Below are 16,802 nucleotides of genomic sequence, written 5' to 3'. Positions count from 1 at the left end.
TGCCAGGCACAGCCTCCCAGGCACAGCTGTACACGGCAGCCCTATTCTCACTTCATCAAATCAAATCAAATCAAATCTCCTCACTGTGAGCCGCAAGGCCCTTCCAGGTCTGGCGTCTGCCCACATCTCCAATCTCCCTCCTCCCCTTTCCCCTCTGTTCTAGTCTCATTGACTTCCTCTCAGGTTCTTCAGCCCAGACGGCCTGTTCTCCACCACTGCCCCTTACCTAGCAGTGGCACGAGCAACATTTCCTTCCAGCTGTCTGCTGGGCACAGATCCCAAAGGATGGGCCCGCAGTTCACACTCTGAGCTCCTGCCCTTTCCCGCTCAGCCCCGCCCCCGCCGTGGCGCCCCATTTACCCAGGTCATAGCTGACCACCTGGAAGTACTTCCTGGTGGAGGGGTCTTCGATCTCCACCAGCAGCAGTAGACTGTAGTCACCAGCAATGAATACGGCCCAGGTTATGGAGCAGTTGACAACTGGCAGGGAAGACAGAAGTCCAGAGCAGCCCCCAGATCCTGTCCTTCTCCATGGTCTCTGTGACTGCCACATCTATCCCAGTGACTCTCCACCCATCCCCAAGAAATTGCCCATCCTGTCCTATGACCTCTCCCACCCTTCCCTGCTCTCCCACACCTTCGATTCCCCCTCAACCCCCCCAAACCCACCCCACCCCCTGCCCACTGCAGATCCATCTGGGAGCTGGGTACCTAGTATCCCATTGCACACGGACCGCTGCCTGGGCAGCAACTCGAAGGACACGCGGCCATCTGCAGAACAGGGCAGGTCAAAGCTCAGGGCCTTCCCAGCCCGTCTGGCACCCCACCACACTGGCTCTCCAATTATGCCTGTGCCTCCTTCTTAGTCCCAGGATTCCCTGGGGCAGCTCTCACCCAACTGGCCTTTCAGTCATTCACAACTGGCCTATCAGAATATGTCTGCCTGGACTTCCCTGGTGGCGCAGTGGTTAAGAATCCACCTGCCAATGCAGGGGACACGGGTTCGAGCCCTGGTCAGGGAAGATCCCACATGCCACCGAGCAACTAAGCCCATGCGCCACAACTACTGAGCCTGCGCTCTAGAGCCCACGAGCCACAACTACTGAGCCCGAGTGCCACAACTGCTGAAGCCCGCGTGCCTAGAGCCCGTGCTCCACAACAAGAGAAACCACTGCAATGAGAGGCCCACACACTGCAACGAAGAGTAGCTCCCACTCGTTGCAACTAGAGAAAACCCGCACGCAGGAATGAAGACCCAACACAACCAAGAATAAATAAATAAACAAACAAATAAATAAATAAATTCTTTGAAAAAGTTTTAAAAAAAGAGAATATGTCTGTCTCTGGTCACAGTAATTAGCTCAGGTCTGAGCATGTGACCCAGAATGGGCCGATCAGAGTGCACCCTGGCATTTGTGCTAGAGCCAGTGGGCAAGAGTCCACTCTCACTCTCTCGGGGTGACTCAGACTGGTGGGAGATGTGAGCCCCAAGTTCCTGGAGGCCATCTCTAACCCTTGTGAGGGGAGTATCTACCTGAAAATGAAGCCAAATCACAGGGCTAACAATGATAAACCCTTGAATAGTACTATGTCCCTAGCACTCTCCTAAGACCCTTATATATGTCAACTTATTTAATCTTTATATCAACACGATGAGGCAGGTACTAGTTAGTACTATCAGCCCCATTTTGCAAATGAGGATATGAGACCAAAAAGAGAGGTTAAGTCACCTATCCAAAGCCGCCGGTGACTTGAGTTGGGTGTGTTAGAGCAGTCTCTCTGCAGAACCCGTGCTATAATCCCTATGCTATACTACCTTGCCAAGAGATAGAGTCCTGAGGATATACCCTGTAAGCCCCTGGATCCAGCTATGTCTGACGTTGGTTCCTGGTCTTTTCTTTTATATGTCTACAAATTTTTTATGCTTAGACGATTTAAAAAAAAAATTTTGGCCATACCGTGCAGTATGTGAGGCTCTTATTTCCCCAACCAGGGATTGAACCTGCACCCCCTGCAGTGGAAGCCCGGAGTCTTAACCACTGGACTGCCAGGGAAGTCCCTGATTAAGTGATTTTTGAATTGGGCTTCTACCCTTTGAAACCAAACACATTGTGAAAGATACATAACACACCCCAAGCCCTGCCCCTACAAAGGCGTAAACCCATATCGATTCACAGGGAGAACCTCCAGCCTGGGACCCCTCCTGAAGGAATATGGTGAGGGGTGAGGGCCTGGGCTCAGAATTCTTAGAAGTGAGAGGGTACGGAGGTACCAGGTACCAAACTTACCTGTGATGGTCCCAAAGTGGACGTAACCTTCGTGCTTGCCCGTGGTGAGGGCCATGACATACTCGGAGCCATTGCTATGGAAATGCACAGGGCACAACTTCTTGATGCACTCATTAGCCAGGACACGGATCCATCTCTCTGTGGGGGCCAGCATAGACATTTGAGCCTGGGACCTGGGCCTCCATCCACATTTCCCAGGCCTTAATGAGCCTGTTATCTGTCTTCTCCCGCTGGAGTGACTGTTCAGTGTGGCATCTGAGGGGCCCTTGGTATAGGGCCCCAGCTGCCTTTGAGAAAATCCCCCCACCCCCGCTCACACTCTGTCCACAAGTTTCAGATTGGGCTGACCCCACTCTTCTATTCCCCTGGCCAGAGGATGGATTCTGAGCTGGGCATGTGACCAAGCTGGGCAAATCAGAGACAGTTCTCAGCTTGCAACCACTAACAAAGAGATATTCTTTCCTGCCCCCAACCTCCACCCCCGGCATAAAAGCCTGCAGTTGCTGGATGGAGTGGGGCAGTACCACAAAGATGGGCCTAACAGCTGCAGTGAGCCCCTAGATCCAACTGTGCCTGAAAACAACATGCTCCTGAGTTTTCCAGCTATCTAAGCCAATAAACACCCGTCTTTAACTTGGTCCTTCCCACTGTCAAAGTGCCCTAAGAAAGAAAGGGAGAAAAATAAAGCTGTTGGGAACACTCACTAACTAATGAAATATGGGTTACAGTACAAGTTTCTGTGACTCTATAAGTTGACATCTTTCATTTAGATAGGGCGGGGGCGGAAGGTGAGAACTAGGGCTTTGGTATCCTTTAACAGATGAGGCTGAATCAAAAGTCTCTCTTTTTCCTCTCTGATCAATCTCCCTCATGGCATTGCCTCTCCAACGGCCCATCTCTGTTTCTCTCTTTGTATGTCTTTCTTTCTGACTCCCCACCACTCCCCAACCCCACACATTTCTCGCTTGGTATGCATCTCTCTCCGGTTTGTCTTTCTCTCTCTGCACGTCTGTGTGTGAGTCCGCGTGCACCTGTGTGTCTTGCTCTCTGCTCCCTCCTTTCACTCTCACACCTCTCTCTGCCCTTAGTCGGTTCACAACTCCTGGGAAGGTCTGGATGAAAGCCTCACCCCAGCATACAGAGGGTAGGAGGAGGCCCCTGCAGGGTGGCAGCGATGCTCCAGGAGCTTGGGAAGTCCCTCCAACATCCCCCTCCCCACTCACGGCAATTCCACTCCCAGGCGCCTCCAGTGATGGATTCACTGAGGCGCCCTCCTTGGGGCTCCAACAGGCAAGTCCCCTTGCCTAAGATGCCAAGGACACCCGGGTATGTGACCCGGCCAGGGCCCCCTCACCGCTGCCACGGTTGCTTTCGTGGAGTGTGGTATAGGTGCCCGTGAAATAGTAGACGAGCTGGTTCTGACGAATGAAGAGGGTGCTCTCGGTGGCGATGGCATCGTAGATGGTAGCAGTGAAGCTGGCCTGGGGGCAGTAGAAGGAGCCAACCCAGCAACTGTCAATGCTCAACTGCAAGGGAGTAGGGCCAGTGGTAAGCGGATGGCCTTGGTCTCAGCCCCTGTGTCCTCCCTTGCCTCGAGGCACCAGCTCTGACAACTGCTTGGAATGAACACATGCGGCTGCCCCCAGGGTCCCCTCCCTGCTCACGCTGCAGCAGCATCCTGGTGGCCAAACTTCCCCTGCAAGCAGGTGACCCAGGCCAGAGCCAGTTGGGGCTTTCTGTGCTCCCTAGAGTTGGGCAGTACACAGCATACTCAACGGTGCTCAGCAGTCCCAGTTCCCCGGGCCACATTCAGGGCTGTACTCATGTGGATCCAAAAGATTCCAAGCTTGGCCCAAGGCACACTTCTAATAATCCTATTCTATCTTGAACACAATTGGCTGTCAGGCTGACACCATCTGAACTTATGACCAATCACTAGCACTGGCAATATCACTAACAGTGGGAAAGCACCACCAATGAAGGGCCTAAAAGATTGAGTCTACCCAGGATTGAACTGGGCTCCCTGCAGTGGAAGCGTGGAGTCCTAACCACTGGACCGCCAGGGAATTCCCTGGGTTTTTTTTTTTTTTTTGAGTCTAAGTTTAACCAAGCTTCTAGAGCTCATTACCAGTTTATAGGCAATATAGGGTGTTATGGACAGAATTTATATGTTGAAGCCCTAGCCTCCATCATGACTGTATTTGGGCCTTTAAGGAGATAATTAAGGTTCAACAAGGTCATAAGGGTGGGGCCCTAATCCTATTGGACTGGTGTCCTTATAAAAAGAGAGACACCAGAGATCTCTCTCTCTCTCCACTCATGCCCACAGAGAAAAGGCCATGTGAGGACACAGTGAGAAGGTACTTTCTGCAAACCCAGGAGAGAAACCAACCCTGCTGACACCTTGATCTTGGACTTCTAGCCTCCAGAACTATGAGAATATAAATTTCTGTTGTTTAAGCCACCCAGTCTATGGTATTTTATTATGGCAGCCTGAGCAGACTAATACATAGGGTCAGAGGAACAAGTTTTAATCGATTCTGTGAAGAAGCAAACAGCCAAATTCTATGGGACAAAAGGCCTGGTTTCTTAAATTGCCTGAAAAAAATGTAAGGTATTAAGAGACGTAACAACCAAATGCAATGTGTGGGTCTTGATTCAAACAAACCAACTGTAAAACACATTTTTAGATCATTGGGGAAAATTGACTATGACCGGGTTAGATGCTATTAAGGGGTTACTGTTAATTTTGCTGGGCATTATAATGGCATTGTGGTTTTATTTCTTAAAAGTTCTCATGTGTTAGAGATACTTCCTCAGTTATTTCCAGAATTTACAGGTCAATGGTATGATGGCTGGAAATTTCTTTAAAACATTCCAGGAAAAAAAAAATAGTGGGATTAAAAAAAAAGGCAAAATGTTAATTATTGAAGCTGGGTTCATTATACAATTCTCTACTTTTGTGTTTGACTGAAGTTTTCCACTAAAAAGTGGAATTTTTCACTAACTTTTCCAATAAAAAGCATATATCAGAGTAACACTCTAAGTTCTGCTGCTGAGGGAAATTTCATCAAGTTAAGGGTAACATGTACATTCTCACTTCCCTACCCTATTCAGCACATAAGAGATTTCTACAGACTACAGACATTGTTGCTGTGCCTGGTGAAACTAACCTGTACCCTCTCAATGTGTCATTTTGATTGGTTGTCATACTTAATCTATTGCCCTGTTAATATTTAAAGTGCTGCCTCTGTTTTCTGGAAGAAATACTTGGAAATTTTCTTTGTTAAACCAGAAGAGGATCATCACATCTCCCTTCTCCCACATACGTGAGAAAAAGGAAAGCTGTGAGTCAGCTGGATTTCTTATTTGAGCAGAGCTTGAGAGTTCTGACTCATTTAACTCAAAAAGCAGCATGGTGGGTGTCTCTGGCCACAGTGATTAAGTCAAGGTGAGCAAATGGTGAGCCATACCAAGTGGAAGGAAACTTGGGATTTGGGGGTTAGAGGGTAATGGGAAAGATCTTTCCCACTGGACGTGGGCCTGAGATGCAGCCTTTGCAATTCCAAGTACAGAGATGTTTGAGCATAAAGTCAATACAGAGGAACCAGGTCCGAGAGATGGAGAGAGAGCAACTCAGTCTTGGTGACATTGTTTGAAATCCTGGGTCAAGCTGGACCTGAAGTCCTGAATTTTTTGGTTACACAAACTTACAAATTTCCTCTTCCATTTTTGGCAGGTGGCTAGTTGGGCTCCCAAATCCCTTTCTCCCATATTCTTTGGTAATTGACTTTTAGCAGGGCATGTGCCACCCAGACAGAAATTATACTTCCCAGCCTCCTTTGCAGTTGGATGTAGCCAAGAACTAATTCCTCAGTAATGGAATGTGAGTGGAAGTGAAACTTGCTTAAGAGAAAATAGCTTGCCCTTCATTTCTGATCCTTCTCCTTCCCAATTGGCTGGAATATGGACATAGGCATGACCCAGCTCTGATCACACTGATGAGATCAACACCTGGGGCCTAGAGGATGGTGAAGCACGAAAATAGAAGGGACTGGGGTTTCTCACTTCTGAACTGTTCAGGGAATGAGCAACAGCGACTATTTAAGCTATTCTCTCTCAGGAGTCTCTTTGTTACAGGGTTTTTTGGTTTTTGGTTTTTTTTGGCCACACAGCTTGCTGGATGTTCCCTGACCAGGGATTGAACCCAGGCCATGGCACTGAAAGCCCAGAATCCAAACCACTAGGCTACCAGGGAACTCCTGTTACAGTATCTAAACCTGACCAACTCAGGGCCAAAGAGAGCCGCGTAGGGGGAGGATTCCTATGAGACCCTAGGGGCAGTCTAGAAGGGAATGGTGAGGTGAAACAAGAGGAAGGAAAACAGAGAGGAGACAACAATATGGGGAAAATCCCTATGATTAAAGAATGAGAATAAGTAGGCTTCGATTTTGGAGTGATGGAAACTTTTTGGAAACAAGAGTTGGTGGTTGCACAGTACCAATGTACTCAATGGTACTAAATTGTTCACTTTAAAGTGGTGAATTTTAGGGACTTCCTTGGCGGTCCAGTGGTTGGGACTTCGCCTTCCAGTGCAGGGGGTGTGGGTTCGATCCCTGGTCGGGGAGCTGGGATCCCACGTGCCTCGAGGCCAAAGGGCCAGGGCATGGAACAGAGGCAGCGTTGTAACAAATTCAATAGAGAGTTTTAAAAAATGGTCCACATCAAAAAAAATCTCAAAAAAAAAAAGTGGTGAATTTTATGAGTTTCATCTTGATAAATTAAAAAAAAAGAACAAGGATGACTGAAGTTCAAACTGCACTTTTCATTCTCATGACGTAAACCCCCTTCTCTGTCCTCCAAATCTCTTCAGCAGAATCCACATCGGCCATATATTTCCTGTGGGTGTGTCTGGGTCAGGAGCGTGAAAACTGAGCAAGGTCTGGAAAGACTTGGGCCACAACCGAGAGAGCTGACCCAGGACAGGGAGACTGTCTGTAAATGAAATGAGATCAGTAGAAGCCGGAATTCACAGCCAGAGGGATCTGAGAGAACATTAATCCACGTGGGGTTGTCAGAAATCATGCGCGGGGCTTTCAACCTTAAGGGGAGGAGCCTAAGGCAATCTTTTGGGGTTGCCGTGTGCACAATTGCTATCTTGGACACAACTAACAACCAGCATCTTATCCCCCCAACTTGTGGCAAAGCTAGCCTGATTTCACTCTGGGGGAACCATCCTTTCTCTGCCTCTTGTCTGGGCTGCCCTCCTCATTAGGATAGATCTCATGACCTGTGCTAAGCCAGCTGGCACATTCCATTCTTTTGGGACACATGACTCAAGCTGGGCCAATCAGGACAAAGCAAACAAATTTCAGGATTTTCTTTTTTTTTTTTTTAAGTTATTTGGGAAACAGATGCTCCCTTTCTCTCTGCCTGGGAGTTGGGATGATATAAATCACACTGAGGATGGAGTTAATCCAGAGGAAGTGGAGCTGAAAGCTGGAGTCCTCATTTGAGCCCTGAATCAAGCCAGGCCTGCAGGCTGAGCTGTGTCTGGGCTTTGCAGTTAGGCACACCTACTAAATCCATTTCTCTGCTTAAACCAAACTGGTCTGGAGCTCTGCCTACAGCTGCAATTAATTCAAACGTGTTTGTCATTCACGCCAAAAGAACCTTGCTTCAGACACTCCTTCCCTGTTCTGGGAATAATACAGGCTCACAATGCTGAACTTGAAACCCTAGGGGCCAGATGTATATAGAAATTCAGAATTTTCCAGTTTAGAAGGTAAGATGGCACATATATACCATCCAAACTCCAGTGGGATCTGGGGCAACACCCCATAATCAAACTCCTTAATATTTCTGTAGGGCAGCATCTGAATATTAACACTAAATGGAATGCATAGAGACTAAAAAAAGTAGCCTTTGTTAGCTCAGGTTGGAGTTCCTCAACAAATACATTTCAGCCCGAAATTTCTGAAAACGCCGTTTCAAAGATTTTGGATTTCAGAATTACAAATGGTGGACCTATAAGTAATAATAGCTTTGACTCACATAGTGCTCATTCTGTGTCCGGCTGACATTAATTTATACCATCCTCGCAATGATTCTGTGAGGTAAATATAAGTATTGTTCCCATTTTACAGATGGGGAATCTGAGGCCCAGGTAAAGTGAATTGCCCAACATCACACAGCCAGGAGGTGGCAGAACCAGGACCTGAACCCAGGCTGTCTGGTTGCAGTCTTATGTCTTTCATTCATGCTATTTGCCTCTCGTCGGTGGTAGGTCTTTGGGGACCTTTCTCTGGTCCCAGGCCCCCCCCACCATTTTAGGAGCTGAGGCCCAGCCCACCATCTGCCCTGCATCAACTCACCTCCACGAGAAAGAAGTCCTTGAAGTTTGTGTCAGTCAGCAGGATGGCCTTCTCCTCAGGGATGCCGCCCAGGATGAACACAGGTGTCTGGTCCACAGTGTACCACAGGGGCCTCGACGGGACATTCACAAAGTACCGGGGTATCAGATTGAAGAGCTGCGGGGCAGGGGCAGGAGGGCTGCTCAACACCCCCCTCCCTTCCCTCTCCCATGGTTCCATCTATTTGCCCCAGCGCCTCTCTGATCTCATCCCCCACCACTCTCCCACTCACCCACTCTCTCCCGGCCACATGGGCCTCCCGCTCCTCAGAGCCTTTGCACAGACTGTTCCCTCTGTGTCCCCTGGTAGCCACGTGATTCCCTTTACTCAAATGCCAAGCTTCTCAATTACGCCTTTTTTTTTGGCCACGCTGTGCGGCTTGTGGGGTCTCGTGGGATCTTATTTCCCCGACCAGGGATCGAACCTGGGCCCTCCGAAGTGAAGGCACAGAGTCCTAACCACTGGACTGCCGGGGAATTCCCATCAGTTATGTCTTTCTTGAGCATTCCATTAAACATTGCCATCCCCTCCTGCACAGACCCAGTTCCCCTCACTCTGAATTCTCTCCAGAGCGCTAACCACCTTTTAACCTGCTACAGAATTTACCTGATTTCATGTGTAGTGGTTTGCTGTCTGTCTCTCCCACTAGACTGTCAGCTCTAAGAGAGGACAGGGATTTGGGTCTGTGTGTTCACTGTTATGTTCCCATGGTGCCACACTGTGTGCTCAGGAAGTGCCTGCTGAATGAATGAATGCATGAATGCACTGTGGTTAAGAATATGGGTGCAGGAGTCAGGCAGACACAGTTTCAAGTCTCGTTCCATGTGTACATGCCGAGAGCCTGTGGGCAAATGGCTCCACCCTTTTGGGGCCTCAGTTTTCTCCTCTTTAAAATGGGTATGTGAGAGTACCTTCCCTCACAGGTCACTGTCAAGACCTAATGTGATCGTGCATTTAGCAGGGCACGGCGCCAGGGGGCCAGCACACAGTAAATGCTCTGTAAGTGGAATCTGCCACTCGTTTGGGAAGTAATCAGGGCTCCAGCCTACTGTCTTTAACCCCCTCTTCTACCCTTCCCACCATCCGGGCCCCCTCACCTCATTTCCCACAGTGAATTGGAGTGTGTTGTCTCGCTGTCTCTCCAGGAAGCCGTTGATATTCACCTGAAACCTGGAGGTGGGTGTGGGGCACGCACGGGTGAGGATTCTGGCTCCTGCCACAGCTCACTGCCACCTCCCTGTCCTGTTCCCTCCCTTTGGGCTCCTCCCGTCCTCTTTGGGAATCTGGGGATTAGGAAGCCCTTCCCAGAGACTACCCCCTGCCCCAGGTTTGGGAAAGGGCACCTTTTATTGGGAATGAAGGGCCCCAGGCCGTTGCTGCTAACGTCCACGCGCATGACCACGCTGCCGTTCTTGATGGGCATGGGTGTGTACCAGCTCATGAGACACACTTCCTCTGCATTACACCTCTCTCCTGGCAGGCAGGGAGTACTGAAGCTGCTGGGGCCTTCCAGTAGCAAGCCCCCCAGGTCACAGACCACTGGGCTCCCCCTGCAACTCCCCACGCCTCCCCTCAGCCATGGACCCCACTTGGGCCTCTGTGTGGTCCCATCTAGGCCAAGGAACCTGCTGAGGCATCCCCGGGCCCTCCTCCAGGTCAGACACCTCTGTGAGGCCCCCAACAAACTCCCACGCCCACCAGGTCATAGGCCCCTTTGATGGTCCCAGCCTCCCCTCAAGGTCATGAACCCTGCTGAGGTCCCTGGCAATGCCCCCACATGCCTGCCATGCTGTGACCCCTCCAGGAGCCCTCCAGGCCCACCTCTGCTGCGGAAGGGGGCTGCCTCCATCTGGATCTGCAGCTGCTCTATCTTCCAGCGATGGAAGTTGACTGGGGACTGGAAGGTGACCAGCACCACCGGCTTCAGCCCCGTCAGGTGGCCTTTGCGGACCAGGGCCTCAGAGGACTGAGGGCGAGATGGCCCCACAAGTGTGTCCTTAAGATAGCCTGTGGGTCCCGCTGCCTTGACCCTACCTTTACTAGCCTGTCCTCTTCCTGGGGCTGGGTCAGGAGAGCAGACTCTCCACTGAGGGAAGGTCAGAGAACATGGTCTAGGTTTGGGGCTGGGGCAGGGAATGGGCCAGGCTAGGAGATGGGCAGAAGTGCTTTGGGCTGTGGAGGGAGTCAGGAGGTCTTCCTGGAGGAGGCGAGTCCAGAGCAAGGTCCTCAGACAGAATTTGGATGTAGGGAATGCATGGGGAAAAACAGCATGGGATAAGCACCCAAAATACTAGCAGCCTCTTCCCTCACTTCAGGGATTTCAAGTCCCACTCTTGAGGCTTCTACCCCACCCCCTACCCAGAGAAATTAGGGTCTCTGCCATCGCCACCAGGTTTGTGGGCTGGGGCCTGGGGCTGTGGGTGCGATGGGGCAGTTAGACAGAGAGGAACTGGGGAAGAGGGTGATGGGGCAGCCAGGGACAACCTCCCAGAGATGCCAGGAGCCTGGCTGGGCTAAGAAGGGAGGGCAGGGCTTAGAGAGGAGATGGAAGGAGAAGATAGGTGTTCTAGGGTATAGAACAGCGTTAATTATTATTTTTTTTTTTTGGCCACACCGTGCGGCATGCAGGATCTTAGTTCCCCAACCAGGGATTGAACCCGTGCCCCCTGCATTGGGAGGGCCCACTGGACCACCAGGGAAGTCCCTAGAACAGCACTAGCAAAGGCTTGGAGGCATCCCCTAGAGACAGCTGTGCTCAAGCCACTGTGGGCAGGGGTGTGGAGGCATCTGTGAGATGCGGGTGGAAGATTTAACGGGTCTGACCCCTTTTGCACAGGCCTTCATCCTGAGGAATGCCTAGGCCAGGGTCCTTTCAATCCTGCCCCCTACACCGGCCCCAGCCCTGCCTCAGGGTTTCCAATCACAGGGTAGCAGGTGCTGGTGGGCGGGGACCTCCTCCCCATCAGGGCTACAGTGGCCATGACCACCCTGGTGCTGTCCACCCTCAACTCCTGCGCGGACTGAGCATCAGCCCCCTCCCTGTCTCCTTGCTCCTACCCTGCCCCCCATTCAGCCTGTGAACACCTGAGTCCCATCACATCCCTCCTCTGCTCAGAACCTTCTCATGGCTCCACCTCACTCAGGGGGAAAGCCAGGTCCTCACTATCTCCTCCCATTCTCCCCCTCGCTCACTCTCCTCCAGCCACACAGGCCTCTGGTCGGTTCCTCATACACACTGGCTTCCGTCCTGGCTGTTCCCTCAGCCCAGATGTTTTCCTCAGTTCTCCGCATGTGTGTCCCTTTTCATCATTCCAGTCTCTGCTCAAGCTTTTCAGAGACCTTCTCCAACCACCCCAGCTAACACCCTCCTTTCTGACATATCACCTCATTTTATTTTCATCTTTGCACTGATTACTGTAATCAATTATTTTATGTATTTACTTGCCAATTGTCTGTTTCCCTGGTGGGCTGCATCCAGAGGAAAAACCTGGCCACGTTGTTTATCATTGTACTGCCTTCCCCACCCCATTGTGGAAAAAAAAAAAAAAAAGAGGATCTGACTCAGAGCAGGTGTTGCATGAACAGATAAAGGAATTATTATCACACTTTCACAGATAAGGAGAGAAGGCTCATGGAGTAAACTCTCTGCCCAGGGTCACACTCTAGAAACTTGTTGCTAGCATTCACTGAGCCCTTTCTATGAACCAGGCACTGTGCTAAGTGCTTCACACTTATTTAAGCATTTTATGAAGTGGGTATGATCATTATTGTACCCTTGTTAAGGATGAGGAAACTTTGGTACAGAGAAGTTAAGTAACTTGCCTGAGATCACACAGCTATTATGTAGCAGAGCTGGGATTTGAAGCCAGGCAGCCTGGCTCCAGAGCCCAAAGGATTCACTATCATGCTATACTTCCTCCAAGTAATGTTAGTTAATGGCAGATTCAAACCCAGGTCTGTAGCCTCCAGAACTTCAGTTCTAGACCACAACATTCTACTGTTCTCAGAGAGCTTACTTGAGCCAAAACAGTCTTAAAGAAGAACAAAGTTGGAGGACTCAAACTTCCCAATTTGAAAACTTAATACAAAACTACAGTGATCAAGACCGTGTCGTACTGGCATATGGATAGACATATAGAGAAATGGAATAGAATTATACCCAGAAATAAACCCTTATATTTATGGTCAATTGATTTTTGACAAGGGTGCCAAGACAATTCAATGAGGAAAGAATAATCTTTTCAACAAATGGTACTGGCATAACTGGATATTCACATGTAAAAGTTGGACCCTTACCTCACACCATATACAAAAACTAACTCAAAATGGATCATAGGCCTACACGTAAGAGCTAAAACAAACAAACAAAAAAACTCTTAGAAGAAAACATGGAAGTAAATTTTCGTGACTTTGGTTAGGTAAAGCCTTTTTAGACAACACCAAAAGCACCAGCAACAAATGAAAAAAACTGCTAAATTGGACTTTATCAAAATTTAAAACTTTGGTGCTATTGTACGATATGTGAATTATATCTTAATAAACATAAAGCTTTTGTGCTTTAAAGGACATCATCAAGATAGTGAAAAGACTTGGAATGTGAAAAATATTTACAAATTATATATCTGATAAGGAACTAGTATCCAGTATATAAAAAGAAATTTTACAATGCAACAGTAGAAAGACAAATAGCCCAGTTTTTAAATGGGCAAAGGAGATGAATAGATGTTTCTCCAAAGAAGATAAATGGCCAACGAGCATATGAAAAGATGTTCAACATCATTAGTTATGAGCAAATGCAAGTCAAAACCACACTGAGATACCATTTCACACATACTAGATGGCTATAATCAAAAAGATGAACAAGAGCAAGTGAGGATATAGAAAAACTGGACCCCTCATACATTGTTGATGGGAATATAAAATTATGTGTAGCTGCTTTGGAGAACAGGCTGGCAGTTCCTCAGAAGAGGAACAGAGTTAACATATGACCCAGCAATTCCTTTCCTAGGTATATAGTGAAGAGAACTGAAAACAGATGTTTACACAAAAACTTGTACAGACATGTTCATAGCAGCATTATTCATAATATTCCCCCTCAAAAGTGGAAATAACCCAAATGTCCATCAATTAATGAATGGATAAGCAAAATGTAGCACATCCATACAACTGAATATTATTACTCAGCCATAAAAAGGAAATACTAATGCATGCTACAACATGGATAAGCCTTGAGAAGAAGTCAGATACAAAAGGCCACATATTGTATGATTCCATTCTTTTTTTTTTTTTTTTTTTTTTTGCGGTACACGGGCCTCTCACTGTTGTGGCCTCTCCCGTTGCAGAGCACAGGCTCCGGACGCACAGGCTCAGCGGCCATGGCTCACGGGCCCAGCCGCTCCACGGCATGTGGGATCTTCCCGGACTGGGGCACGAACCCGTGTCCCCTGCATCGGCAGGCAGACTCTCACTGCGCCACCAGGGAAGCCCCTGATTCCATTCTTTATATGAAATGTCCAGAATAAGCAAATTCATAGGGGCAAAAAGTAGATTAGTTGTCTCCAGGGGCTGGAGGGATGGGGGTACAGGGTTTCCTCTTGAGGTGATAAAAATGTGCTGGAACAAGATAGTGGTGATGGTTGCACAACTTTGTAAATATACAAAAAACCATTGAACTGTATCCCACAGCTTGCAGGATCTTATTTCCCCGACCAGGGATCGAACCCATGTCCCCTGCAGTGGACGCTCGGAGTCCTAACCACTGAACCGCCAAGGAATTCCCGAACTGTATATTTTAAAATAGTGAATTTATGGTATGTGAATTATATCTCTTTTTTTTTTTTTTTTTTCAGTGCACGGGCCTCTCACTGTTGTGGCCTCTCCCGTTGCAGAGCACAGGCTCCGCGGCCATGGCTCACGGGCCTAGCCGCTCCGCGGCATGTGGGATTTTCCCGGACCGGGGCACGAACCCATGTCCCCTGCATTGGCAGGCGGACTCTCAACCACTGCGCCACCAGGGAAGCCCTGTATCTCAATTTTTGAAAAATATTTTCTTCACTTTATTGAGGAAAGTGTTTTGTTGTTGTTATTTTGTTCTGTTTGGCCGCGATGTGGGGCATGCGAGATCTTAGTTCCCCAACCAGGGATGGAACCCGTGTCCCCTGCAGTGGAAGCGCGGAGTCTTAACCACTGGAGCGCCAGGGAAGACCCTATACGTTAATTTTAAAAAATGGAAATAGAAAGCTTACTTGAGCACCAACTATGTGCCTCGTGGGTTACTGGGAATCTTCTTGAATCTTTAAGGTCCCTAGGGTCTGGTGGTGCCACCGCTATTCAAATGTTAGATATGGAGAAACCAAGGCCCCAACAGAATGAGCCCACCCCCTCTGCACCCACTCACCTCTCCCTTGCAGGAGTAGTTGATCTTCAGGTAGTAAGGAAAGCCCAGGTATGTCTGCAAGGAGAGGGTGGGCAAATGTCCAGAGCCCAGTGGGGTGCAGGTCCAGGACCTCTCCCGTTTGCCTGACACCAGTCCCCTCACCTCGTCCGGGTCGATGGGCGCGTCCACTAGCAGGCTGAACACTTTGTCCACTGTATACAAGGGCTCTTGATCGACGAAACGATCGCTCGCGTCCTTCTTGCCTACTGTCTCAAAGTTGTTCAGGACAACTTGCCAGGTGCACTCCTGGGTATTCTTTATCGCCCACAACCTCCACGGTGCCAACAGCACCACCAGCAGTGCCCACAGAGCCTGCAGGACTCGGAGCCTCGGCCACGCAGGGCCAGCAGGGGACATCTCGGGGCAGTGGATAACGTGGCTTCAACCTGGAGAATGCGGAGGTCACCAGCCTGCAAGACTGTTATTGGTAGGCACCTTTTGAGATCCCGCCTCACTCCGGTGCTTCGTCCAGTCGCTGCTCCTGGCCCCGCCTCTGCTTAGACGCTCCACTCCTACTTTTGCTCCTGGCTCCACTCCTGCTCTTGGTCCAGACTCCACCCTTGTTTTTGTTCCTGGCTCCGCCTCTGCTCCCGAACTCGGTCCTGCCCCAGGCCCAGCATCTACTACACTTCTGGACCCCGCCTCTGCTACTACTCCAGGTCTCGCCCCTCCTGTTGCTCCTGGCCACGCCCCTACTCCTGGTTTCGCGCGACCTCCTGGTCTCTCCTCTTAACCTTGCCCCACACTTCTTTCCTCTTGCCCCTGCTCTGCCTCCCACCGCTACTCTTCACTCGGTCTCGGTTTCTGTTTCTCGATTTAGCTGCGCCCCACCGATTTTCCCCGGTTCTTCTGGTCGCGCACCTGCACGTGACTCCGCCCCCACTTCTTGCCCCGCCCCCCACTTCTCTTCGCACCGCCCCATTGTCCGTGCTCGGGCCCTGCCCAGGTACCGGGTCCTGCCTCTAGACCCGCCCCTCTCCGGATCCTGTTTCCGGACCTTCCCCACGCCCCGCCCCTTCCCCACGCCCCGCGCTTCCCCTGTCCCCGCTCCTGTTTCTCGCCTGGAGCTTGCTCCTGGCTCGGCTTCTGCTCCTCGTCCCGCCCCTTATAGGCCCACCCTTCCCCCTCATCCTGGGGGAGCTGTTCTTCCCAAGACAGCTCCTTGCCCCGCCCCCTCCTATGGCCCCGCCCCTTCCCTTTAGAGATGCTTTCTTTGCCTTGGGAATTCTCGCCACTGGCCTTCCCCTCGCTCCGCACCCTCTCCTCGTCCTGCAACTTCTCCTCGTTCCTTGTCGGCGCTACCTTGTCCGTCAGCACTTTCTTGATCCTTACCTTCCCCCTGCACCCCGACACCTTTTCACCCCCTCCCTTTTCACCACCCCTTTCCATTCCCTGGACAGCCCGGCTCTACGCTCCGCCTCTTCGAGCCCCGCCCCTACTCATCGCCCCGCTTCTTCTTTTAGCCTCTCCCGGCTCCTCGCCCCGCCCTTTCTCCGCCCCACACCTCCTGTGCCCAGTCCCTGGGCTCTCCTCCTTTTCCCCAGCCTTTCCCCTCCTCGCCTCCCCCCTCCCCTCCCCTTCTTAACCCCGACCCCGCTCCACCCTTCCCTCCCAGGGATGACCCCAGGCACCTCCCTCTTCTCCCCGCCCCGTGGTACCAGTCTC

General features: G+C 50.3%; 1 protein-coding gene across 4 annotated transcripts in view; it reads right to left on the bottom strand.

Moving 5' to 3' along the window:
* Nucleotides 1-15,515, bottom strand: part of CATSPERG (cation channel sperm associated auxiliary subunit gamma) — a 28,180-nt gene extending 12,665 nt beyond the window's left edge. Inside the window, exons 1-10 of one of the 4 annotated variants that reach the window (XM_081215652.1) lie at nucleotides 15,240-15,515; nucleotides 15,099-15,152; nucleotides 10,523-10,667; nucleotides 10,045-10,171; nucleotides 9,799-9,871; nucleotides 8,663-8,818; nucleotides 3,643-3,814; nucleotides 2,289-2,426; nucleotides 712-771; nucleotides 361-480 (exon numbers count right to left, since the gene is read on the bottom strand). In XM_081215652.1, the coding sequence (XP_081071778.1) occupies nucleotides 361-480; nucleotides 712-771; nucleotides 2,289-2,426; nucleotides 3,643-3,814; nucleotides 8,663-8,818; nucleotides 9,799-9,871; nucleotides 10,045-10,171; nucleotides 10,523-10,667; nucleotides 15,099-15,152; nucleotides 15,240-15,494 (1,300 nt within the window). In that variant the 5' untranslated portion in view covers nucleotides 15,495-15,515. Of the gene's footprint in view, nucleotides 1-360; nucleotides 481-711; nucleotides 772-2,288; nucleotides 2,427-3,642; nucleotides 3,815-8,662; nucleotides 8,819-9,798; nucleotides 9,872-10,044; nucleotides 10,172-10,522; nucleotides 10,668-15,098; nucleotides 15,153-15,239 lie in introns of those variants that run through there. The other 3 variants (XM_081215649.1, XM_081215651.1, XM_081215650.1) reach the window with 3 other exon arrangements.
* Between the last annotated feature and the right edge of the window lie 1,287 nt (nucleotides 15,516-16,802).

The sequence above is a fragment of the Mesoplodon bidens genome, assembly GCF_964165515.1.
Source record: "Mesoplodon bidens genome assembly, chromosome: 18".
NCBI lineage: Eukaryota > Metazoa > Chordata > Mammalia > Artiodactyla > Ziphiidae > Mesoplodon > Mesoplodon bidens.
Note: the sequence above shows the minus strand (reverse complement) of the source record. Positions and strands in the feature narration are given on the sequence as shown.